Source organism: Heptranchias perlo, chromosome 26, assembly GCF_035084215.1.
Source record: "Heptranchias perlo isolate sHepPer1 chromosome 26, sHepPer1.hap1, whole genome shotgun sequence".
Lineage (NCBI taxonomy): Eukaryota > Metazoa > Chordata > Chondrichthyes > Hexanchiformes > Hexanchidae > Heptranchias > Heptranchias perlo.
In genome coordinates this window covers 10,836,912-10,861,650 of record NC_090350.1, presented here as the reverse complement: position 1 = coordinate 10,861,650, position 24,739 = coordinate 10,836,912, and the positions used below count along the sequence as shown (strand labels likewise).

General features: G+C 47.0%; 1 protein-coding gene and 1 long non-coding RNA gene across 4 annotated transcripts in view; both read right to left on the bottom strand.

Annotated features, from left to right (window-relative positions):
* Positions 1-24,739, bottom strand: part of map7d1a (MAP7 domain containing 1a) — a 157,389-nt gene that overhangs the window by 98,172 nt on the left and 34,478 nt on the right. Inside the window, exon 1 of one of the 3 annotated variants that reach the window (XM_068006411.1) lies at positions 5,643-6,238. The exons of the other annotated variants lie outside the window; for them this stretch is intronic. Coding sequence (XP_067862512.1) covers positions 5,643-5,679 — 37 coding nt within the window. The 5' untranslated portion in view covers positions 5,680-6,238. Of the gene's footprint in view, positions 1-5,642; positions 6,239-24,739 lie in introns of those variants that run through there. 3 annotated transcript variants of the gene reach the window in all.
* Positions 18,603-24,341, bottom strand: LOC137342505 (uncharacterized). Its single transcript, XR_010967281.1, has 2 exons — positions 24,155-24,341; positions 18,603-18,859 (listed from the first exon to the last, which is right to left on the bottom strand). It is a non-coding gene; the product is annotated as an uncharacterized lncRNA (long non-coding RNA).

Here is a 24,739-nt window from a genome sequence, read left to right as displayed (position 1 = left end):
GGGGGGAGAAGAGGAGGGAGAGAGGGAAAGTGGGGGGGGGGGGGAGAAGAGGAGGGAGAGAGGGAAAGTGGGGGGGGGGGGGAAGAAGAGGAGGGAGAGAGGGAAAGTGGGGGGGGGGGGGAAGAGGAGGGAGAGAGGGAAAGTGGGGGGGGAAGAGGAGGGAGAGAGGGAAAGTGGGGGGGGAAGAGGGAGAGAGGGAAAGTGGGGGGGGGGGGGGAAGAGGAGGGAGAGAGGGAAAGTGGGGGGGGGGGGAAGAGGAGGGAGAGAGGGAAAGTGGGGGGGGGGAAAGAGGAGGGAGAGAGGGAAAGTGGGGGGGGGGAAGAGGAGGGAGAGAGGGAAAGTGGGGGGGGGGGAAGAGGAGGGAGAGAGGGAAAGTGGGGGGGGGAAGAGGAGGGAGAGAGGGAAAGTGGGGGGGGGGAAAGAGGAGGGAGAGAGGGAAAGTGGGGGGGGGGGAAGAGGAGGGAGAGAGGGAAAGTGGGGGGTGGGGGAGAAGAGGAGGGAGAGAGGGAAAGGGGGGGGGGGGAGAAGAGGAGGGAGAGAGGGAAAGGGGGGGGGGGGGGGGGAGAGGAGGGAGAGAGGGAAAGTGGGGGGTGGGGGAGAAGAGGAGGGAGAGAGGGAAAGTGGGGGGGGGGGGGGGGGAAGAGAGGGGAGTTGGGGGGGCGGGAAGAGGGGAGATTAGAGGATCCCATACTGCATATGCTTTAAAAAAGGTCTTTGAAAATATTAACTGCACACCTTCAATGCTACTGAACATGTTCTATGAACATCACAGTCAATGCAATGTTTCAATGGTGATGTCGTGGGTCGAAGGTCAGCCACATACCTTTGCCCAAGCTGGCGCTGGATGATGTCAGAAGATGCCAGCGTCATTTTGCTTTGAGAATTTAGGTGTAACTACAGGGTTGTTAATGAGAACACCCACTGGCTCTCTGGATGTTACCAGTCAGCTGTTTGGACTGTCAGATGGGTGGAAACAGGGAACGAGCATTCTTTGGGTGAAGGGATGTGGTATTGATCCCTCTGTGCACCGACCACCCTGCCTGGGAAGGAGTAAAATTAGCAGCACTGCATCATTTTAGCTATGGTTTTGCAGGATAATACCCTATTCATTTTGATGTTGATGACCCAATAGCCTAACTCCCCTTTAACTGCATAAATGTCTCCAGTCCTGACATTATAAACTTCAGGAGTAGGTTCAGTATTGATCCTCTGAAAATACTTGTGTAGAGTATTGTAAATCCAGAACATCCATCTCCAGTTCTGTTAAAGCTACCATTAACAACAACTTGTATTTCTATAGCGCCTTTAACGTAGTAAAACATTCCAAGGCGCTTCACAGGAGTGTAATCAAACAAAATTTGACACCGAGCCAAAAGGAGATATTAGGACAGGTGACCAAAAGCTTGGTCAAAAAGGTAGGTTTTAAGGAGAGGGGGAGAGAGAGAGAGAGATCCAGAGTTTAGGGTCCAGAAAGCAGACGGCACCAGCAGCCAATGGTGGGGCGAAGTAAGGGATGCACAAGAGGCCAGACTTGGAAGAATGCAGAGAACTTGGAGGGTTGTAGGACTGGAGGAGGTTACAGAGATAGGGAAGGGTGAAACCACGGTGAGATATGAACACAAGGATGACAATTTTTAAAAATCGAGGTGTTGCCGGACTGAGAGCCAATGTAGAGCACAGGGGTGATGGGTGAACAGAGCTTGGTGCGAGTTAGGATACAGGCAGCAGAGTTTCGGATGGTCCTTTCATTAGAAGGCAATGTTTCCTTAGCAATACTTTCGAGAACATGAAATTGTCTATACATCTCCCATGCTGCTCGTTGCTGATGGTGGGACCCCACCAGTCGCAGGTGACTCACTGACATGCACGCGCTGCGGTTCCCACTTGTCCCTGACTCGCCAAAAGAACCATCGTTCATCACCTCGCTCACCGCAACAATCAATCTCACCATCACGCTGTGTGGGTTTAGCCAGACCCACCGTGGGACTAACATGGAGGTGACCACAGGGTTCATAAATGCTCCATTTCTACCTGGTTACTTACTGCAGCACATCACTCGCTATAGAGCCCACATATCACTCCTCAACTGTATGGTTTCCATTTCAGTGAAAGTTCTAGACATCACCTCTACATTATTATGGATGCGAATTATTCAGGAAGGCGACTTATGGACCACATTTTATGGTATATGCAATATCTGTGAGCGTCTATCCTACAATGTCCCCAGCGCACCTCAGGAGTATTAGCTGTGCTCAACCACTGACTAAAGGCCATCAAGGCAGGTCTTCATTTCCCCAGATTGTCCAAAGCCTTCACTTCAACCACCAGCAGCACAAGTAAGACCAAGTATCAATCTTACCCCAGGTTTCGCAGCAATAAGTGCGTCAGAGCATGTACAGAGGTTGACAGCTATCAAAACTACTGGAGAGAGGGGATTGCACTTATTGTGCGCCCTTTAACGTAGGGAAATATTCCACGGAGACGTAATTACACAAACATGGACACATTAAAGTAATACGTTAATATTCAACAGGCCCAGTGACAAAAGGTTTATACTGGGGGTGTGGGAGGAAGGAGATGCAGAAATCAATACATTCCAGTCATACAGGAAACAGTCATCAACAGCAGTGACTCAAGCATTGTCACCCGTGGTTTGGTGGTAGTGCTCTCGCCTCTGAATCAGAATGTTGTGGGTTCGAGTCCCACAACATTGAGCACAAAAGTCTAGGCTGACACTCCATTGCAGTACTGAGGCTGCGCTGTCGGAGGTGCCATCTTTTGGAAGAGATGTTAAACCGAGACTCCTTCTGCCCTCTCGGGTGGACATAAAAGATCCCATGGCACTATTCGAAGAAAAGCAATGGAGTTGTCCCCGATGTCCTGGCCAATATTTATCCCTCAGCCAACGTCACTAAAACAGATGTCATAATCATGCTGTTTGTGGGACCTTAATATGCACAAAATGGCCGCTGTATTTCCAACATTACAACAGTAACTACACTTCAAAAGTGCTTCGTTGGTTGCAAAGTGCTTTGGGAAGTCCTGAGGTCATGAAAGGCGCTATATAAATGGGAGTCTTTCTTTCAATAGGTCACAGTGAGAACCCTGGACTAACACAGTGATGACTGCTCCCAAAACAAGTCTGACATCTTTGTTTTTGGAGTTCCAAACCAGACATCGCTGGTCATTACAGTCAGTCCGCATCACCTTACTCAGCACCAGTTGTGATGCAGATGTTCACTGAGGAACCTTATTCTCCCTTCCTTTACTTTGTTCCCTCCACCCCCCCAGATTATTGCTGAAAACACACCTGGTGGCTGCTGCAGGACAGTTGTACAAGTCCCATAACAGCTGATGACCTTGAGTTCACATTTAACCAAAAATAAAATTGACAGTAAAATTCTGTTCACACTGTGGATGTACCACCACAGCAAAAAGAGGCTTTATTTTGTCAATTTTCCCCCTCCTCTCGAAGGCATCAACTGGGGTATGGTCCCACAATCAATTTCCAAATGGGGGTCACAGGGGGGTGGGGGAGCATAACTAGGAACCTTGCCTGAATTTTCTGGGGTGTTGAGGCCAATTGTTGTCACTCCATGCAAGGTCAGCTACCTTGGTTAGAATTTAACCTGGGCTCTTTTGATCTGTGTAGTTCAGTAACGCACCCAGTGTTACAATGGATCAAGAATCCCACTGCTGTTCCTGTGTGGATAGCAGGACACCATACACTGATTTACTGACCAGCCATGAGGCAGAAAGGGTAGGAGGAGTGAACAGAGTCAAGACTGCCAGGGGGAAGGGGAGGAAAGAGGAGAGAGGGGTAGGAGAGAGGAGAGGGACCGAACATAAGAAATAGGAGCAGGAGCAGGCCACACGGCCCCTCGAGCCTGCTCTGCCATTCAATAAGATCATGGCTGATCTTTGACCTCAACTCCATTTTCCCACCGAATCCCCATATCCTTGGATTCGCTTAGAGTCCAAAAATGTATTGATCTCAGTCTTGAATATACTCAATGAATGAGCATCCACAGTCCTCTGGGGTAGAGAATTCCAAAGATTCACAACCGTCAGTGAAGAAATTTCTCCTCATCTCAGTCTTAAATGGCCGACTATACCCTCTAGTGCTAGACTCTCCAGTCAGGGGAAGCAGCCTCTCAGAATCTACCCTGTCAAGCCCGCTCAGAACTTTATATGTTTCAATGAGATCACCTCTCAGTCTTCTGAACTCCAGACAGTATAGGCCCATTCTACACATTCTCTCATCAGGACAACCCCCTCATTCCAGGAATCAATCTAGTGAATCTTTGTTGCACCCCCTCTAAGTATATCCTTCCTTAGGTAAGGAGATCAAAACTGTACACAATACTCCAGGTGAGGTCTCACTAAAGCCCTGTACAATTGCAGCAAGACTTCCTTACTCTTATACTCCAACCCCCTTGTAACAAAGGCCAACATACCATTTGCCTTTCTTATTGCTTGCTATACCTGCATCTTAACTTTGTGTTTCCTGTACACGAAAGGAGGAGAGAAGGGAGGAAGAGAGAAGGGAGTAAAGAGTCAAACGACTGATGGCTTTGGATTATTAGTGCAGGTGTGGGACTGAGTCGCCCAGCTCCTCTTACAGAAATGATCACATACAAATTAAACCGAATATATAGGAGAGCCGAAAGAGTTTTAATACTATTCTAACTTCACATTTTTAGGTTTCAGATATAAAAAGATGTATCGTGGGAACTGTCTGGGCACCGTGATGCCCTCCCCTCCATGACTGGGGGGTCTCCTGACCTTCCCCCGCGGTGTAAAACGCTCTCAGTCGCCGGCTGACGCCTCCTATTACTGGGGAGAGCTCGGGGCTGTGATTGCAGCGTGTGGCCTCGCACTGCAGGACTGCCCCCTGTCCCGCCACGCCGCCGGCCTATCTGCATTTCATCAAACCGGACCAAGGGTTAAATCCTACCCCATCCCCCTCCTCCCTTCAATGCAACACCACTCTGCACGCCGGCTATAAAATACAGGGTTCTCTGCCTCAGAACCGTGCTTAAACGGGGGGAAAAAAAAGCTTCCATCCTTTTTTTCCCCTTTGCAGGATTCCGATGCAGTGACCAAAGCTCCTATAAAGTTTAACCAGACAGGAGGGTGGGGCGGTATTTCAGGCCAGACCGGGAGCCAGAGGGGGAAAACAGCGAGAAGGAGCGAGGAATGCAAACGATAAATCATTCAGTCCAGTAAAAGAGAGAGGGCGTAGGAAAATAAACTGTTTTAAACACGTTTCTCCACCTCCCACACTCATTCTTTACTAAGAAATCGGTACAATTTGATTTAAAACACATTATATATATATATATACACATACATACATAATTATATATGCAATTATATATATATATATATATACACACGTCGATCTTAAAAGAGGGATGAAACAGCCCATCCCTGGAACCGGATACATTTCAGGGTACATTAGAAGAAAATGTAGCCGCATCGATTCCCCATCTCAAGCTCCCGGCCAGACGATGACTGAAGCCGGGATACATAAGTAACCCGACCCGCTAGAAATGTATCGAGCGGCGTTACATCAAGAGGGGGACAAATATACAGTGGGTCAGTTTCAGCCGGGCGGGTGAAACTGATCGGAAACTTACACTGCGGCAGCGGCAACGAGACTTGTTGGGTTTCCATGTCGGGCCGGCTGGCTGGTGTTCAGACAGTCGGCGATCCTCCTCCTCCCCCTCTCGGAGATGGGATCATACCTCCCTTTAAATCCCCCGGAAAAAAAACACAAGTGAGTCAGACTGACCGAGTACACGAGAGAGAGTGTGTGAGAGAGAGAGAGAGATGGGGGGAAAAAGGCTGCGAGTCCAGCGCTTGCACAGAGCCCACAGCCTCCTGCTCTCTCTGCAAATTAAACAGCAACAGCCAAAACAAAATGTGTGTGGGATGTCAGAAGATTTTGCAACCCAACTTTGTCCTTCCCTCTCTCTCTCTCTCTCTAGTATTCGACTACTGATCAATTGCAATCCGCCGTTCAGCAACAAAAAAAAAACTTTGGACTGCGAGTCAAATAAATAAATAAATAAAGAGCTGCTTTTTTTTTAACACACACTGAGCTTTAAAGAAGCGTCACATTATCCTGCAGTCCGGGAACGGACTGAACCACTGACCCAGCTGGACAGTATCAGGACAGTTCTGCTCACAACACCATAAAGGAGGGGGGAAATTTCTAAATTACTCAGTTGATTTTTTTTTCTGGCTCTCTCTCTCCCTCCCTCCCTCTATCTGGATACGCGTAGGTGTTCTCCAGGGCTGCACTCACAACTCCAGCCCCCTTGTTCTAAATGCTGATTGCTTTCCACCCTCCTCTCCTCCCGTGAGCCGCTCACCCCTTCCCATTCCCCAGCATTGGGTTAGTCTGCCAACATGGTAACGTGTCTGGAGGGAGGGAGAGGGGGTGTTAAATTGTTGAGTCTGTGGACAGTGATGGGGGGGGGGGAAGATTTCCTTTGGAGCAGATACTCAGACCGAAGACTCACTGTGAAAAATGCACCTTCAAGAAATAAAGTGAAAAGGACGGATGTGTTACTGAGAGGATCTCCCGACTGACCCACAGCTCGCCGTCACATCAATCAGTGCAAGAGCCTGGCTCATTCTTGTCCACTTCCCAACTCCAAGCCGCGCCTGCTTTTCTTTCCCATCTTATTATTTTAAACACCCCCGAAGTTGTCACAGCGCTCGGCATTGCAGACTTCCCCTGACCTACATTCCCCATCAGCCGTCCTGTTGATTTATTTAAAAATAAGATTGTCGGAAATAAAACTAATCTGTCGGGAATGTGTCGGTAACAATTATATCGCCCGATGTACTGGGTCCCGCTGATTATTATTAAATGATCAGCATCGAGTAGTTTTAACAATAATTGGAGTTAATTAGTTACTTAAATAAATATTTTTACTGGCATTTATTTCCTAGATTTGTAGAGATGTGCGGTGATGTGATCGAGTCTGTCCTAATAAAGTACATCGTTCAAGATCAGTGTTTTAAATTATTATTTATTCATGGGAATGTGGGCGTCGCTGGCATTTATTGCCCATCCCTAATTGCCCTTGAGAAGGTGGTGGTGAGCCGCCTTCTTGAACCGCTGCAGTCCGTGTGGTGACGGTTCTCCCACAGTGCTGTTAGGGAAGGGAGTTCCAGGATTTTGACCCAGCGACGATGAAGGAACGGCGATATATTTCCAAGTCGGGATGGTGTGTGACTTGGAGGGGAACGTGCAGGTGGTGTTGTTCCCATGTGCCTGCTGCCCTTGTCCTTCTAGGTGGTGGAGGTTGCAGGTTTGGGAGGTGCTGTCGAAGAAGCCTTGGCGAGTTGCTGCAGTGCATCCTGTGGATGGTACACACTGCAGCCACAGTGTGCCGGTGGTGAAGGGAGTGAATGTTTAGGGTGGTGGATGGGGTGCCAATCAAGCGGGCTGCTTTATCTTGGATGTTGTCGAGCTTCTTGAGTGTTGTTGGAGCTGCACTCATCCAGACAAGTGGAGAGTATTCCATCACACTCCTGACTTGTGCCTTGTAGATGGTGGAAAGGCTTTGGGGAGTCAGGAGGTGAGTCACTCGCTGCAGAATATCCAGCCTCTGACCTGCTCTTGTAGCCACAGTATTTATGTGGCTGGTCCAGTTAAGTTTCTGGTCAATGGTGAGCCCCAGGATGTTGATGGTGGGGGATTTGGTGATGGTAATGCCGTTGAATGTCAAGGGGAGGTGGTTAGGCTCTCTCTTGTTGGAGATGGTCATTGCCTGGCACTTGTCTGGCACAAATGTTACTTGCCACTTATGAGCCCAAGCCTGGATGTTGTCCAGGTCTTGCTGCATGTGGGCATAGTCTGCTTCATTATCTGAGGGGTTGCGAATGGAACTGAACACTGTGCAATCATCAGCGAACATCCCCACTTCTGACCTTATGATGGAGGGAAAGTCATTGATGAAGCAGCTGAAGATGATTGGTCCGAGGACACTGCCCTGAGGAACTCCTGCAACGATGTCCTGGGGCTGAGATGATTGTCCTCCAACAACCACTACCATCTTCCTTTGTGCTAGGTAATATCATACAGAGTGAAACACTGTTCCAGATCAGTGCGATGTCATACAGTGTGACACATCTTCCAGATCAGTCTGACGTCATATAGTGAGACACATTGTTCCAGATCAACATCATATACAGTGTGACACACTGTTCCAGATCAATGTGATGTCATACAGTAAGATACACTGTTCCAGATCAGTGTGATATACAGTGAGACCTTCTGTTCCAGATTGGTGCAATATCATACAGTGCGACATACTGTTCCAAATCAGTTCAATATCATACAGCTTGGCACAGTGATCCGGATCAATGTGATATCACAGAGTTTGACACAATGTTCTGGATCAGTGTGATGTCATACTGTGCAACACAATGTTCCAGATTAGCATGATATCGTACAGTGTGGCGCAATGTTTCGGATCAGTGTGATATCATACAATGTGACACAATGTTCCTGATCAATGTGATATCATACAGTGTGACACAATGTTCCAGATAAGTGCGATATCATACAGTATGACACAATGTTCTAGATCAGTGTGTTATCATACAGTGTGACACAACGTTCTAGGTCAGTGTGATATCATACGGTGCGCCACAATGTTCTAGATCAGTGTGATATCATTCTGTGCAACACAGTGTTCCAGATCAGTGTGATATCATACCGTGTGACACACTCCTGGGAATTTCCCCCCCCTCTCCCCACCCATCCTTCCCGGTGGAAACCAGGCTGGGAGCAGTTAAAATGGAGCAGTGGGTGAGGAGTTAACATGGGCTGGGGTAAGAAGAGCCTCAATACTTGAGGTCAGAAGTGGCAGACGAGTGGAGAGTATCCCAAGACCCAAAGATGGAGTAGGGAGGAGGCCTGAGGCCTAAAGGCTGGGGGTGAGGAATCACACAGCAGGTTTAAGGCCCTCAGCTGCAACCTTTGGGAGTGGAGCAGACCCAAGACCCACAGTAGGAAAAGAGGCAAGAGGGCCAATCTGATGCTGGCTTCATTTTGCTTGGGGCCAGTGGACATAAACTGAGACAAAAGATGAATCAATGTGAAATGTGAGAATTTCTGGGTTACACTATCACATGTGTAGACATTGGGTCGTGTGAGTCAACTCCAGAACGTTCAACCCGCCGACATCTCTGCGCTCCACCAATTCTGCTCTCTTTCGCATCCCTGACGTCCTTCGCTCCATCATTGGCGGCCGTGTTTTCAGCTGCCCTAAGCTCCCTCCCTAAACCTCTCCGCTCTCTCTCCTCCTTTAAGATGGTCCTTAAAACCTACCTCTTTGACCAAGCTTTTGGTTACCTGTCCTAATATCTCTTCATGTGGTTCGGTGTCAAATTTTGTCTGATTACGCTCCTGTGAAGCACCTTGGGGCGTTTTACTCCGTTAAATGTGCTATATAAATGCAAGTTGTTGTTGTAACAGGTGTGGGATCCACATGCCATGAAACTCAAGGAGGTATCTATGGCAGATCCAAATTTTAACAAGCGTTTTGCACTTTATGAGGACAGGAAAGGCATTGTATAAATGCAAGTCTTTCTTTCTTTCAACATTCAATCACAGAGGGGATTATGTCACAGGGGTCAACTGAGTGGCACTGAAATTTCAGTGGGTAGCACTCTCGCCTTTGAGTCAGAAGGTGGTGGGTTCAAGTCCCACTCCAGAGACTTGAGCATAAAATCTAGGCTTATAATCCAATGCAGTACGAAGGGAGTGCTGCACTGTCGGAGGTGTGGTCTTTCAGGTGAGACGTTAAACCCAGGTCCCGTCTGCCCTCTCAGGTGGACATAAAAGATCCCATGGCACTATTTCGAAGAAGAGCAGGGGAGTTCTCTCTGGTGGCCTGGCCAATATTTATCCCTCAACCAACATCACTAAGAAACAGATTATCGGGTCATCATCGCGTTGCTTTTTGTGGGATCTTGCTGTGAGCAAGTTGGCCGCAGTGTTTCCTACACTACAATAGTGACCACACTTCAGAAGTACTTCATTGGCTGCAAAGTGCTTTGGGATGTGCTGAGGTTGTGAAAGATGCTATATAAATGCAAGTCTTTCTTCTTTCTTTCACTGGTCAGAATTTACCATTACAAATGCCAGAATATTTGATCTAGAAGGGATATGGAACGGTTAACAAACCCTGAGCCATTCTTAGCAAGTTCCCAATGTTACTCTGAGGCTTCTGTAGAGCAGCAGCTTTAACTGAGTGCATAGGGCTCACTCCGCATCGAGGCTGGGACCTCAACTGAGGAAGCGCTCTTCCTGCTGCTTCTAAAAAGTAAAGCACAATAGCAGGAGGATCAATGTCCAAGGAAACAGCTGTTTTGCCCGTCCAGATGCTGAGTGAGCCCACGCACCTACTTAAAGCTCACACTCCGCATCTGCAGCAGGACTGCCTGGGCCCCTGATCACACCACAGGCCTGTGCAGAGGCTGGGATAACAGCAGACCTGGTTCTAAGCCAGAAGCTGTCCTCATATTGGGAACAAGAATTTTTGTTTGGCCTGGGTAAAAAGTTGTGGTGGAATTGATTGTGGACAAATCTGGAACAGCGGAAGAAAGGTTTTGCTTCATATAATTGGTGAATAACAAAAATGGAAAAGAGTTAATTGGAAGTGGAGTAAAACAGTGATTTAGACACAAGCACCGGGAATTTACTCTGGGCTTCTTCCGCTCCGCCAGACGTTTCCGGTGGAGTTACGGTGGCAGAACGGGACCGTCTCCGTGGAAATTCCCAACCAATGAGAAAGAAAAAAACTGATGGACAGCTCAACATGGCCGACAGACCCGATGAGCAAACTCAAGGGAACAACAACAACTTGCATTTAGATAGTGCCTTTAATCCCCAGGATCAGACAAAATTTGACACCGAGCCAGAGAAGGAGACATTAGGACAAGTGACCAAAAGCTTGGTCAAAGAGGTAGGTTTTAAGGAACGTCTGAAAGGGGGAGAGAGAGGCGGAGAGGTTTAAGGAGCTCGGCCTAGGCAGCTGAAGGCACGGCCGCTAATGGTGGGGCAAAGGAGGATGTAGAAGAGGCCAGAATTGGAGGAGCGCAGAGATCTCAGAGGGTTGTAGGGCTGGAGAAGGTTACAGAGATAGGGAGGGGCGAGGCCATGGAGGGATTTGAACACAAGGACGAAACATTTTGTTATAGAGAATGCATATCTTTCTGATCCGTTGTCATTATTTTTCCAGTGTGAAAGGGGTGGGGGGAGGGGAGGGAGGGATAGGGAAAGTAACCCTTCTCATACTCTTGTGTAACTGATGACAGTTACAGATGGGCTCCTTTGACTGCTGTGGTTAACTGATTAATTATCGTTTCAGATCTTTCGAGCAAAGCCACTTGACTATTTCCCTTCAGACGAATCACAGTATCAGTGGCGTTCTGAATTTACTGGCTAATTAGGTTGTTCCCTCGTCCTTGTGATTCTGCAAGTTGGTATCTGAGTTAAGCAGCTTGGTTTGAGATTTAACCCCTGCCCTGGCCTTCAGAATTGCCCGTAGAATCTTTTTCAATTTTTCCCTCTCTCCCTGATGCTACGATATTAGTCCATGGGTGGTGGCAGCATTCCCATACGTCCCCCACATGTGAACAATAGTGAGTGCCAGCGTGCTATTCAATCATGGGAGGGAAATTTTTTTTTGGAACTAATTCTCGGGATGTGACTGTCGCTGGCAAGGCCATCACTAGTTACCCCTGGTGGTGGTGGGTCTTCCTCTTTTTAATACAACTGAGTGGCTGGCTAGGCTACTTCAGAGGGCAGTTAAGCAGTTAAGTGTTATTCACGTTGGTGTGGGACTGTAGTCACATATAGGCCAGACTGGATAAGCATGGCAGATTTCCTTTGGGTTGTACCAGTTGGGTTTTTAACGACAATCCGACAGCTTCAGGGTCACTTCTACTGATACCAGATTTTTACTTCCCGAATCTTAAAAAAATTAATTCAAATTCTCAAACTGCCAGAGTGGGATTTGAATTCACGTTCATCTGGATTATTAGTCCAGGCATCCGCATTACTACTCCAGTAATGTAACCACTATGCTACCATACCCTGTTATGATCACAGTCAAGCCCCAATTGTATCCTCACCTGAAATCCACAAGTTGACATTCCAGCAATAGAGGTGGAGGGGGGGGGCGTGGGGGGTCACTGGACCTCAATCAGGAGTAGGAACCGTGGCTACTTTTTCTCCTTCCTGACTCACAAACACTGAGGCACTTATATTGCTCCCATTGTGGCTACAGTTAGTATCAGTTAGCTCAGCACAGATCAGGGATTGAATCTGGAACTCGCCAGGTCAGAGTGGCTCAGTACCGCGGCATGCATTTAATTGGCCGAGCCTTTGGAGGGGCCTGTGCAGGTGAAGTGGGGTCCCTCGGAGGTCCATAAGAATATATCCAGCAAGGAACTGAGCTGTACGGAGCAGGAAGGTCACACGTTTGACCCCGAGATTGTGCTGAGTTAGCTGATCTCAGTCAGGACAACAGCGGGATTGGTGGGAACGCAACTGGATTTGGGAGGAGGGGAAGAAACATGAGTCAGGGTTCCAACTCCAGCAACCCCTGCAGATGTGTACTTATATGGGCATCGATTGAGGATAGAGTCTGGCTTGTCGAATAGCTTGCAAACACTCATCATCAAAGCTCGTACATGAATAGTGGCTAATTGCAAGCCGTGCCAGAGAGTGTCCATCACTCTAGAACAGTACCCCAGCAAGCAGACAATGTCTTCAAGAGAGAAAATAGAATGAGGGAGCAACATTAATTTGCAATTAAATCAGCACTGGATGTGCAAGACTTGAAACTACTGAACAATTCAGTTTTAATAAGCTTTGCCTTATTAGAATTTGAAAAAGATTGCCGTTGGTAATTTACATTGAAGATTTACTTTAAGACAGACGATATGTTGCTGGTACACTGTCCAGATAGGACGGACCGAATGGCCTTTCTGTGCTCTTGTGTACAGTCCCCAGGCTTATGGTGAGCGTGTTGGTGTGAACGCGATTCACCCGCTATAAGCAGTGAACAGTAAAAGTGTCGAAGTGTCAAATAAAAACAGTGTCATTAGCCAGTTTGGCTTCAGCTCTACCTTGTTCATATAGGTGTCATCAACATCCTAATAAAGAGAGGAACGCAATACTTTGAAAGACACTGGGCTGGATTTTGCTGTGAAAATAATGGTGAGGCTAACAGCATTATTTCTGTGCAATTTGGACAGTAACTTCCGGTGAATGCACATGTGCAGTTATGCAGAAATCCGGAAGTTGCTGTACCAGATGCGACCCTCCTCCATAAGCTCCGCAAGAACGGCATCTCGCCGTCTGGCTCCCCATTCAAATGAACGGAATGGCGTGAAGTTCCTGCACTGACCTGACAGAGGGAATTCCCTCTCTAAACCTCTCTGCCTCTCTACCTCTCTCTCCTCCTTTAAGACGCTCTTTAAAATCTACCTCTTTGACCAAGCTTTTGGTCACCTGTCGTAATATCTTCTTATGTGGTTCGTGGTCAAATTTTGTTTGAAAATCGCTCCTGTGAAGCGCCTTGGGATGTTCTACTACATTAAAGGTGCTATATAAATGCAGGTTGTTATTGCTGTTGTTGATATGAACAAATCTCGCAAAAAAAATGTACATCAAATTTTTTAAGTCTAAGCAACCTTTTAACGGCGTGGTAAGTCTTAATTACTGCCAAACAATCTCTCTGGCACCAAAAATTAACTTTTACAAGTCTGGAGTCTCATTCCTTCAGATTTTAATTGTTGTTGGACATTTAAAGAAACATTTTTAATTTTTTTACTTTTTCTTTCTGTCTCTTGATTCAATCTTTCTTTCCCTCTCTTTATTTCCCTTTCTGTGCCTGATTTGACATTGAATTCACTATTCTAACTCACACTTCCTGGTTCTGATTCTTCGCTGCTCATTAACGATGCTTCAATCTGATTGGTTAAGGGGATACACAGCTGTTTGTCCCGTTCACACAGGTCCCAGATGCCCGGGAGAGGGGACCGCGCTGGATTGAGAGCCCGATGAGAGGAGCTTGTCATGCAAAAGCCTGTGAAAAGTCTACGGGCAAGTCTAATGAGTGGTGGGCACTGTTCGCTCGCTGCCCACAGCAAAATCTGGACCAATGAAATCTTGTAGTCCGAGCGATGGGTGGTAAATGCATGTAATCCATAAGACCATAAGAAACCATAAGAGATAGGAGCAGGAGTAGGCCATTCGGCCCCTTGAGCCTGCTCCGCCACTCAATGAGATCATGGCTGATCGATTTTTACCTCAACTCCACTTTCCCGCCCTTTCCCCATATCCTTTGACTCCCTTGCTGATCAAAAATTTGTCTAACTCAGCCTTGAATGTATTCAATGACTCAGCCTCCACAGCTTCTTGGGGTAAAGAATTCCAAAGATTCACAACCCTCTGGGAGAAGAAATTCCTCCTCATTTCTGTCTTAAACGGGTGACCCCTTATTCTGAGACTATGCCCCCTAGTTTTAGATTCCCCCATGAGGGGGTAACATCTTCTCAGCATCTACCATATCAAGTCCCCTCAGAATCTTGTATGTATCTAATCCCTTCACTTGGTCATTAGTTCACCAAACTCCCGGATACAAACAATGGCCAACTGCAGTATTGAGACACTCAGCTCCTCAGGTGAATGGTTAACAGTAATCGATCACACTAGGTGCGAAAAGCATATTGAATTGTCCAAAATAGCCGGCGCATTCAATACATAATAAGCAACACCTTTGTAATTGGCTGCAGTGGAAATGGCAAATGGTTAGCGCTATTTGCCCGATATAGGCGGACAGTGTAAACGGTGGGGATTGTTCTCAAGTTTAAAGGATCCTAAACTACGTCACACCTTAGTCCTGTCTCCTCTATTCTCTGTGTTATGGGCGACTTCACATTTTTTAGGCGCAAGAGAGACAATTGGCCAATTGAGTTTTTAGGACCTGGCTCTTTGATTGGATATGCAAATCTAAACCAGCCAGTCAGACAAGAGAGCTTCACGAGGCTGCTGCCAAATTTAGTTGCTGCAGTGGTAAGTGAAAGCAGATAGGAGCTGAATCACGTGCAGTTTATTGATAGATGTGCAGTTATGTTTCACTAGGTTTACTTGCTGGTACTGTATATCATCTGTTTTCAATCCATGGTCTTATGATTGTAAAAATTCACTGCAGGCACAAAGATCTAACATCTAGCTACATTCCATATATTTGAGTGTTAATGCTCCTACTGTACGTTATTGAACGATGATCTATATCCACAATAACTCCGACCTCACAGGCCCAGCCAGCAATGTTGATAGATTTTTGTTAGGCAAGGGTATTAAGGGTTGCGGAACCAAGGCGGGTAGATGGAGTTAAGACACAGATCAGCCATAATCTAATTGAATGGCGGAACAGGCTCGAGGGACTGAATGGCCTACTCCTGTTCCTATGTTACTATGAAAGTTTGAACTCTGCTTTGGGCCAAGGTACTGTAGGTGTCAGCCTTGGCTCAGAGGTAGCACTCTCGCCTTTGACTCAAAAGGTCATAGGTTCAAGCCCCACTCCAGAAACTTAAACTGCAGTATTGAGGGAGTGCTGTACAGTTGAAGGTGCTGCCTTTAGCACATTAAACTAAGGCCCTTTCTGTGGATGTAAAAGATCCCATGGCACTATTCTAGGGAGCTCTAGTAGTGTCTTGGCCAATATTTATCCTTCAAGTAACATAATTAAAACAGATGATCTGGTCATTTATCTCATTGCTGTTTGTGGGACCAAATTGGTTTGAGTGTTACAACAGTGACCACACTTCAGAAGTCATTCATCTGTGAAGTGCTTTGGGACATCCTGAGCTGGTGATAGATGCTATTTAAATGCAAGTCTTTCATTCATATAGTAGCCTTTCCCCCACTAGCTCCATGAATACATGCATTGCATCAGGATTGTAAACAATTTTACAACACCAAGTTATAGTCCAGCAATTTTATTTTAAATTCACAAGCTTTCGGAGACTTCCTCCTTCCTCAGGTAAATGTTTCAGGAGCTCCTTGAAGCCTACGCATTTATACATATAGAACAATAGATGGTGTTTACAGACTGCCCCTGCAACTGCCCGTTGCCAAGGCAATCACCGTGTTCAGACAGAGAGGTGTCACCTGCAGAACCCCCGAATACACATTCAACAAAAAAACAAACAGGGAAAAAAAAAGAGAAAAAAAACAGAGAGAGGCAGAAACATCCGGAAGGCAGAGAGAGCCAGCAAATGACCCATTATATTAAAAACAGATAACATTTGTTCGCTGGTGGGGTAACGTGTAGCGTGACATGAACTCAAGATCCCGGTTGAGGCCGTCCTCATGGGTGCGGAACTTGGCTATCAATTTCTGCTCGACGATTTTGCGTTGTCGTGTGTCTCGAAGGCCGCCTTGGAGTACGCTTACCCGAAGGTCGGTGGATGAATGTCCATGACTGCTGAAGTGTTCCCCGACTGGGAGGGAACCCTCCTGTTTGGCGATTGTTGCGCGGTGTCCGTTCATCCGTTGTCGCAGCGTCTGCATGGTCTCGCCAATGTACCATGCTCTGGGGCATCCTTTCCTGCAACGTATGAGGTAGACAACGTTGGCCGAGTCACAGGAGTATGAACCATGCACCTGGTGGGTGGTGTCCTCTCGTGTGATGGTGGTATCTGTGTCGATGATCTGGCATGTCTTGCAGAGGTTACCGTGGCAGGGTTGTGTGGCGTCGTGGACGCTGTTCTCTTGAAAGCTAGGTAATTTGCTGCGAACGATGGTCTGTTTGAGGTTGGGTGGCTGTTTAAAGGCGAGTAGTGGAGGTGTGGGGATGGCCATAGCGAGGTGTTTGTCCTCATTGATGACATGTTGAAGGCTGCGGAGAACATGGCGTAGTTTCTCCGCTCCGGGGAAGTACTGGACGACAAAGGGTACTCTGTTGGTTGCGTCCCGTGTTAGTCTCCTGAGGAGGTCTATGCGATTTTTTGCTGTGGCCCGTCGGAACTGTCGATCGATGAGTCGAGCGTCATATCCCGTTCTTACTAGGGCGTCTTTCAGCGTCTGTAGGTGTCCATCGCGTTCCTCCTCGTCTGAGCAGACCCTGTGTATTCGCAGGGCCTGTCCATAGGGGATGGCCTCTTTGACGTGGTTAGGGTGGAAGCTGGAAAAGTGGAGCATCGTGAGGTTGTCCGTGGGCTTGCGGTAGAGTGAGGTGCTGAGGTGCCCGTCTTTGATGGAGATTCGTGTGTCCAAGAAAGAAACTGATTCTGAGGAGTAGTCCATGGTGAGCTTGATGGTGGGATGGAACTTGTTGATGTTATCGTGTAGTCTCTTTAGTGATTCCTTGCCGTGGGTCCATAGAAAGAAAATGTCGTCGATGTATCTGGTGTATAGTGTTGGTTGGAGGTCTTGTGCAGTGAAGAAGTCCTGCTCGAACTTGTGCATGAAAATGTTGGCGTATTGGGGTGCGAATTTGGTCCCCATGGCTGTTCCGTGTGTTTGGGTAAAGAACTGGTTATCGAAGGTGAAGACATTGTGATCCAGGATGAAGCGGATGAGTTGTAGGATGGCTTCCGGAGATTGGCTGTTGTTGGTGTTGAGTATTGATGCTGTCGCAGCGATGCCGTCATCGTGGGGGATACTGGTGTATAGTGCCGAGACGTCCATCGTGGTGAGAAGTGTTCCTGGTTCAACTGGTCCGTGGGTACTGAGTTTTTGTAGGAAGTCTGTAGTGTCGCGACAGCAGTCATGGACATTCATCCACCGACCTTCGGGTAAGCGTACTCCAAGGCGGCCTTCGAGACACACGACAACGCAAAATCGTCGAGCAGAAATTGATAGCCAAGTTCCGCACCCATGAGGACGGCCTCAACCGGGATCTTGGGTTCATGTCACGCTACACGTTACCCCACCAGCGAACAAATGCTATCTGTTTTTAATATAATGGGTCATTTGCTGGCTCTCTCTGCCTTCCGGATGTTTCTGCCTCTCTCTGTTTTTTTTCTCTGTTTTTTTTTCCCTGTTTGTTTTTTTGTTGAATGTGTATTCGGGGGTTCTGCAGGTGACACCTCTCTGTCTGAACACGGTGATTGCCTTGGCAACGGGCAGTTGCAGGGGCAGTCTGTAAACACCATGTATTGTTCTATATGTATAAATGCGTAGGCTTCAAGGAGCTCCTGAAACATTTACCTGAGGAAGGAGGAAGTCTCCGAAAGCTTGTGAATTTAAAATAAAATTGCTGGACTATAACTTGGTGTTGTAAAATTGTTTACAATTGTCAACCCCAGTCCATCACCGGCATCTCCACATCATGACTTGCATCAGGATGGCATTGAAGTTCAGTCCCTGGTCTGTGCTGAGTTAACTGATCTCAGTTGGTGGCAGCGGTGTTGCTGGGACAGGGAGAGGAATACTTCATCGGGGTTTCTGCTTCCCACTGTTATGCAGTAAATCCTAATGGAAAAAGTGCGTGTGAGGACGGGATGTTTGCCTTGGTTACACACTGCCTTTGGGCAATTAAGCCATCAGAGTCTCACTTTCATTATTCTTTATTTATTTGATTTAAATAAAGTATAATAAATCTAAATTAAAATTAAAATCCAGACTGACACTCCAGTGTTGTACTGAGGGAGTGCTGCACTGTCGAAGGCGCTGTCTTTCAGATGAGACGTTAAACCGAGGCCCCGTCTGCCCTCTCAGGTGGACGGAATAAATCCCACAGCACTATTCGAAGAAGAGTAGGGGAGTTCTCCCCGGCGTCCTGGCCAATATTTATCCCTTAAACAAAACCTAAAAACAGATTATCTGGTCATTATCACATTGCTGTTTGTGGGACCTTGCTGTGGGCAAATTGGCTGCCGCGTTTCCTACATTACAACAGTGATTACATTTCAGAATCTACTTTATTGGCTGTAAAGCACTTTGGGGCGTCCTGAGATTGTAAAAGGCGCTAGATAAATGCAAGCCTTTCTTTCCTTTACTTAATATAACAACAAAACAGCCCTTTTTGTGCATATCATTGATACAAGACGGAGTGGTCTAAAGCTTGCTCAGTAATAGAAAGTGTAAAACATCCCCTTTAATAGAATACTCTTACTCTGCTTCACTTTTAAAGGGGATGGGTGGGGTGTCTGGTGTATTAGTTTGTGGAGACAGACCCACAAAAGAACATGACGCCTTTCGCAAGGACAATTAATGAGATTTAAACTGATTTTTCAACGATACTTAAAAGAGACGAAAACATGCTTCACTGGAAAGAAAAGGTGAAGTGGAACAACTGGGTGGGCACTTCACGCCTTTGTAGATCCTGTTACCCTCCGTCACGCTCTGGGCTGCTGCTTCCAATTGTCTGAGAGCTGCCCCAGTGCCACATGCCCAGGTTTGTAAAGAGCATCTGCCATTAATAAATTCCAAACAGTCACACTCAGCTCTCTTGACCTCTGATGCCCTTTCTCCCCAGACACTCCGGGGGTCCTGATTGACTGTGACTCATCAGTACTTGCAGCACCTGCCACATTCTCTGCCTCTGCCCTCCACAAGCACTTCCAGTCTTGGTAAGATGGGGCCCGGGAGGGGTACATACCAATCTCTGTAAATCTCCCCACAGTCTGCAGGGAGCCAAAGAGAAGTGATCAGAGGACAAGTCATCTGTTGCTGATATCAATCAAAATCCTAAAAGCAGACAGCGTGGGATGGATACATTGCTTTCATGAGGCACTAACTGTGCTGGGGTGATGGATTATTTGGCATTACAGGGCCGGGCTCAGTGGGTAGCACTCTCGCCTCTGAGTCAGAATGTTGTAGATTCAAGTCCCATTCCAGAGACTTGAGCACAAAATCCAGGCTGACACTCCAGTGGAGTACTGAGGGAGTGCTGCACTGTCGGAGGTGCTGTCCTTTGGATGAGACGTTAAACTGAGGTCCCACCTGCTCTCTCAGGTGGATGTAAAAGATCCCACGGCATTATTCGAGAATAGAAAGGAAATTCCTGACCAATATTTATTCTCAACCAACATCACTAAAAAACAGATTATCTGGTCATTGTCACATTGCTATTTGTGGGATCTTGCTATGCTCAAATTGGCTGCCACATTTCCATGCATTACAACAGTGATTACACTTCAAAAGTACTTCATTGACTGAAACACTCTAGGATGTCATGAAAAACGCTTTATAAATGTAAGTCCTTTCATTTTACAGTGCTAAATGTATATTAACGAAGACCTGCAGAACTGTTCTTATTATCTCTAGCAGTGCTCCCATTGAAAGAGGCTCTGGCAGCAGAGCTTTGGACTTCCATTCAGAGGGACTGGCAACTCCAGTGCTAAAGTGTTGGAATCAACTTGATAAAGTCCAACAGGTGTACCGATACAGTGTAGGGCTCCCAATCAGAGGGCTGGATAGCTGCAGCATAGGAACTGACTCTCCATTCAGAGGAATGGTAGCTACAGGAACAGAGTGTTACATTCCCCATCAGAGGGTCCAGTAGCTCCATTGGCTGAGTTCTGAATTCCCATTCAGTGTCCCAGTAGCTCTACTAGTTAAGTTCTGGATTCCCATTCAGTGTCCCAGTAGCTCTGCTGGTTGAATTCTGGATTCCCATTCAGTGCCCCAGTAGCTCTAATGGTGGAGTACTGGACTCCCATTTAGTGCCCCAGTAGCTCTACTGGTTGAGTTCTGGATTCCCGTTCAGTGTCCCAGTTGCTCTACTGGTGTCGTTCTGGATTCCCATTCAGTGCTGGAAGTTCCGGGTGCAAATCCCAGCTCAAAATGATTCAAACTGGTATTTTTTATAGATGAACGACCCTGGTACTGATTCCAGTTCCAGGCAGAAGACCTTAGAGTGGCAGAGAGTTTCATCTCAGGGAGAAGGGAGGGAGAAGAAAAATCACCAAGGAACTCAGCACACCTCGTGGCAGCTGTTAGAGTCTATGGCACAGTCTGTCCCACTCTTTCAGCAGGTGGATTAATAAAACCCAATCTTTGTGTCACCTAATTACTATTTCCCCATTAACCTCCTCCTTTCTCCTCATTTTGACCCTGGGTAGTCTCCTACACCGTGGGCTTTGACCTGTTGTGTACGTGTCTCAAGAAATCTAGGCCAACACTCCCCATTGCAGTACTGAGGAAGTGCTGCACTGTCAGAGGTGCCATTTTTCAGGTGATACGTTAAACCGAGGCCCCGTCTGCCCTCCCAGTTGGATGTAAAAGATCCCACGGCATTATTTGACGAATTGCTGGGGAGTTCTCCCCGGTGTCCGGGCCTATATTTATCCCTCAACCAACCACACTAAAACAGATCATCTGATCATTTTCTCATTGCTGTTTGTGGGACCTTGCTGTGCGCAAACTGGCTGCCACGTTTCCCAGATCACAACAGTGACCACCCTTCAAAAAGTACTTCATTGACTGTAAAGCACTTTGGGAAGCCCTGAGGCTGTGAGAGATGTTGTATAAAGTTCTTTTTTTCAGTGGGCGGTCACAGTGGGGGAGAGTTGAGAGAAAGTCGGCTGCCTGTCTCATTGACCGGGGGCAGGGGTGGATCCTAAAAGCACCAACAGGAAAATAATCAATAAATGGGAAATAAATAGCACCTAACGCAGAAGAAAGAGAGATGTAAACAGTGCCACTTAACATTTATGTGTCGGCATTATCTCAGTCTGTTTGTAATGCAAATTCCAATTGATTGTTCAGAGGCCCAAGGCAAATAGAGCATGTTCTCCCAATGATTTGATTGTGTGCTGCAGTTACTCTGTATGGAAATGTGTTTCATTGTGGTCTTATCATTCAAACAATGCCTGTGCCTGTGATGAATATGCAGAGTGTCAGCTGTTGTCCCTGTGTCCTCACACAATGCGAGTCCGTTCCAAATCCTCCAAGGGAGCAAGTCTTGATCACTCGAGTAGGAGGCCGTTCAGTAGCCTGAACAGGCCCGACATCTGTCCCTGAGTTACTGTTAGCAACTGACCCCTTCCTTCAGGTGCCTTCCTCACTCCAAGGAACAAAGTTTAGAATAAACTCAACTTGTTGTTGTTGTTGTTGCATTTCGGGGGCTGTCGCTGAGCTTTTCAAGGGCTGTTGCAAACACTCCCTCTCATTACCATGACAATCGGAAGCAGGAAAGGCCCCCCAGCTGCTCTGTGAGACACCCTTACACAGGACCTCGCGCTTCACCAAACATGTCATTTGAAATCTTCAGATGGCCGCCATCAAAAGAATGGTTCCGGTGGCAGCTTTCGCTCGGTTTCAGTACGACTCACTGTCTTTGCTTAACAAATCTAAACAGTCTCTGTGTGTCCTAATTCATTGCTTCTAATGTTGCATCAAGGTGAGGAATGCAGTGCTGGGAAACAACATATTTTCCTTTGGTCCCCAGTGTCCCATCAAACACTGATAGCCCAAGGACAGCACAGGTTAGATACAGAGTAAAACTCCCTCCACACTGTCCCATCAAGCACTCCCAAGGCAGGTAGAGCACGGGTTAGATACAGAGTAAAGCTCCCTCTACACTGTCCCATCAAACACTTGTAAACAATTTTACAACACCAAGTTATAGTCCAGCAATTTTATTTTAAATTCACAAGCTTTCAGAGGCTACCTCCTTCCTCAGGTGAACGATGTGGAAATGTCCCATCAAACACTCCCAAAGCAGATACAACATGGGTTAGATACAGAGTAAGGCTCCCACTACACTGTCCCATCAAACACCCCCAAGGCAGGTACAACATGGGTTAGATACAGAGTAAGGCTCCCTCTACATTGCCCCATCAAACACTCCCAAAGCAGGTACAACATGGGTTAGATACAGAGTAAAGCTCCCACTACACTGTCCCATCAAACACTCCCAGGGCAGGTACAACATGGGTTAGATACAGAGTAAAGCTCCCTCTACACTGTCCCATCAAACACTGCCAGGGCAGGTACAACATGGGTTAGATACAGGGTAAAGCTCCCTCTACACTGTCCAATCAAACACTGCCAGGGCAGGTACAACATGGGTTAGATACAGAGTAAAGCTCCCACTACACTGTCCCATCAAACACTGCCAGGGCAGGTACAACATGGGTTAGATACAGAGTAAAGCTCCCTCTACACTGTCCCATCAAACACTCCCAAAGCAGGTACAACATGGGTTAGATACAGAGTAAAGCTCCCACTACACTGTCCCATCAAACACTCCCAGGGCAGGTACAACATGGGTTAGATACAGAGTAAAGCTCCCTCTACACTGTCCCATCAAACACTGCCAGGCCAGGTACAACATGGGTTAGATACAAAGTAAAGCTCCCACTACACTGTCCCATCAAACACTGCCAGGGCAGGTACAACATGGGTTAGATACAGAGTAAAGCTCCCTCTACACTGTCCCATCAAACACTCCCAAAGCAGGTACAGCACGGGTTAGATACAGAGTAAAGCTCCCTCTGCACTGTCCTACTGAACACTCCCAGGTCAGACACAGCGCGGATTAGATAGAGAGTAAAGCTCCCTCTACACTGTCCCGTCAAACACTCCAAGGGCAGGTACAGCATGGATTAGATCCAGAGTAAAGCTCCCTTGCACCGTCCCATGAAACACTCCCAGGGCAGGTAAAGCATAGATTAGATACAGGGTAAATCTCCCTCTACACTGTCTCACCAAAACACTCCTACGAAGGGACCGTATAAGCTGTACTTAAATATTTGACTGACATTACCTCTTTAATAGATTTTGTATCAGATGACTGACAGTGGAATGTTTATTGTTTACAGAAGTTGTTGCTAGGTCCTCTGTGAGACTCTTTTGTAGAAGTAAAGTCAAATACTGTTTAGTTTCTTATAAATAAATCTATTAAAAAACCAGGATAAGCCTCGGTCTAGTCATATGATAGAACACGGATTCCCACTGTACTGGCCCAGCAAGTGTTCCTAGGTCAGGCACAGCAGGGGTTCGATGCAGAATCCAGCTCCCTCTACACTGCCCGATCAGGTACATCACGGGTAGACACAGTACTTTACAACACAACATACATTTATACAGCTTCTTTAACATAGTAAAACATCCTCCACCTCTCTCTTCTCCTTCAAGACGCTCCTTAAAACCTACCTCTTTAACCAAGCCTTTGGTCGCCTGTCCTAATGTTTCCTTCTTTGGCTCAGCGTCAATTTTTATCTGATTACGCTCCTGGGAAGCGCCTTGGGAGGTTTTACAACGTTAAAGGCGCTATATCAATGTAAGTTGTTGTTTTTATAAAGGATATAAGGAAGCCTGTCACCTTTTCTTCATTTGTAGGATCTCATTTCTCGTCCTTGGGGGGCCGTCCACTTGGCAGCTGACCATAAACCTCTTTATGATTTTAGCCTATTCTGCTCAGTGGCTCCGATCAGGCGTGGGGGATGGGGCGACGATGAAGCTGAGGCTGACAACGCAGCTGAAAAGCTGCCTCCACTGTGGTGGAATATGGGACGGCAGAATTATTAGCCTCTTTGAAGGCTGCGGGCTCATTTTTAAAATCAAAATCGTTTTTCTCAGCTAAGTTTTCGCCCCTCCTCTACTGAAGGTGCTGACTGTCGCTGGGGTGCAGTTCTACGGGCGCCGTTTGACTCTTTCAAGTACATCAAGTGCGCTTCGAGGGTGAGGTGTTAGTGCTGGCTATTCGACCGCAGAGGGCATCACAGCCAAGCGTAACTC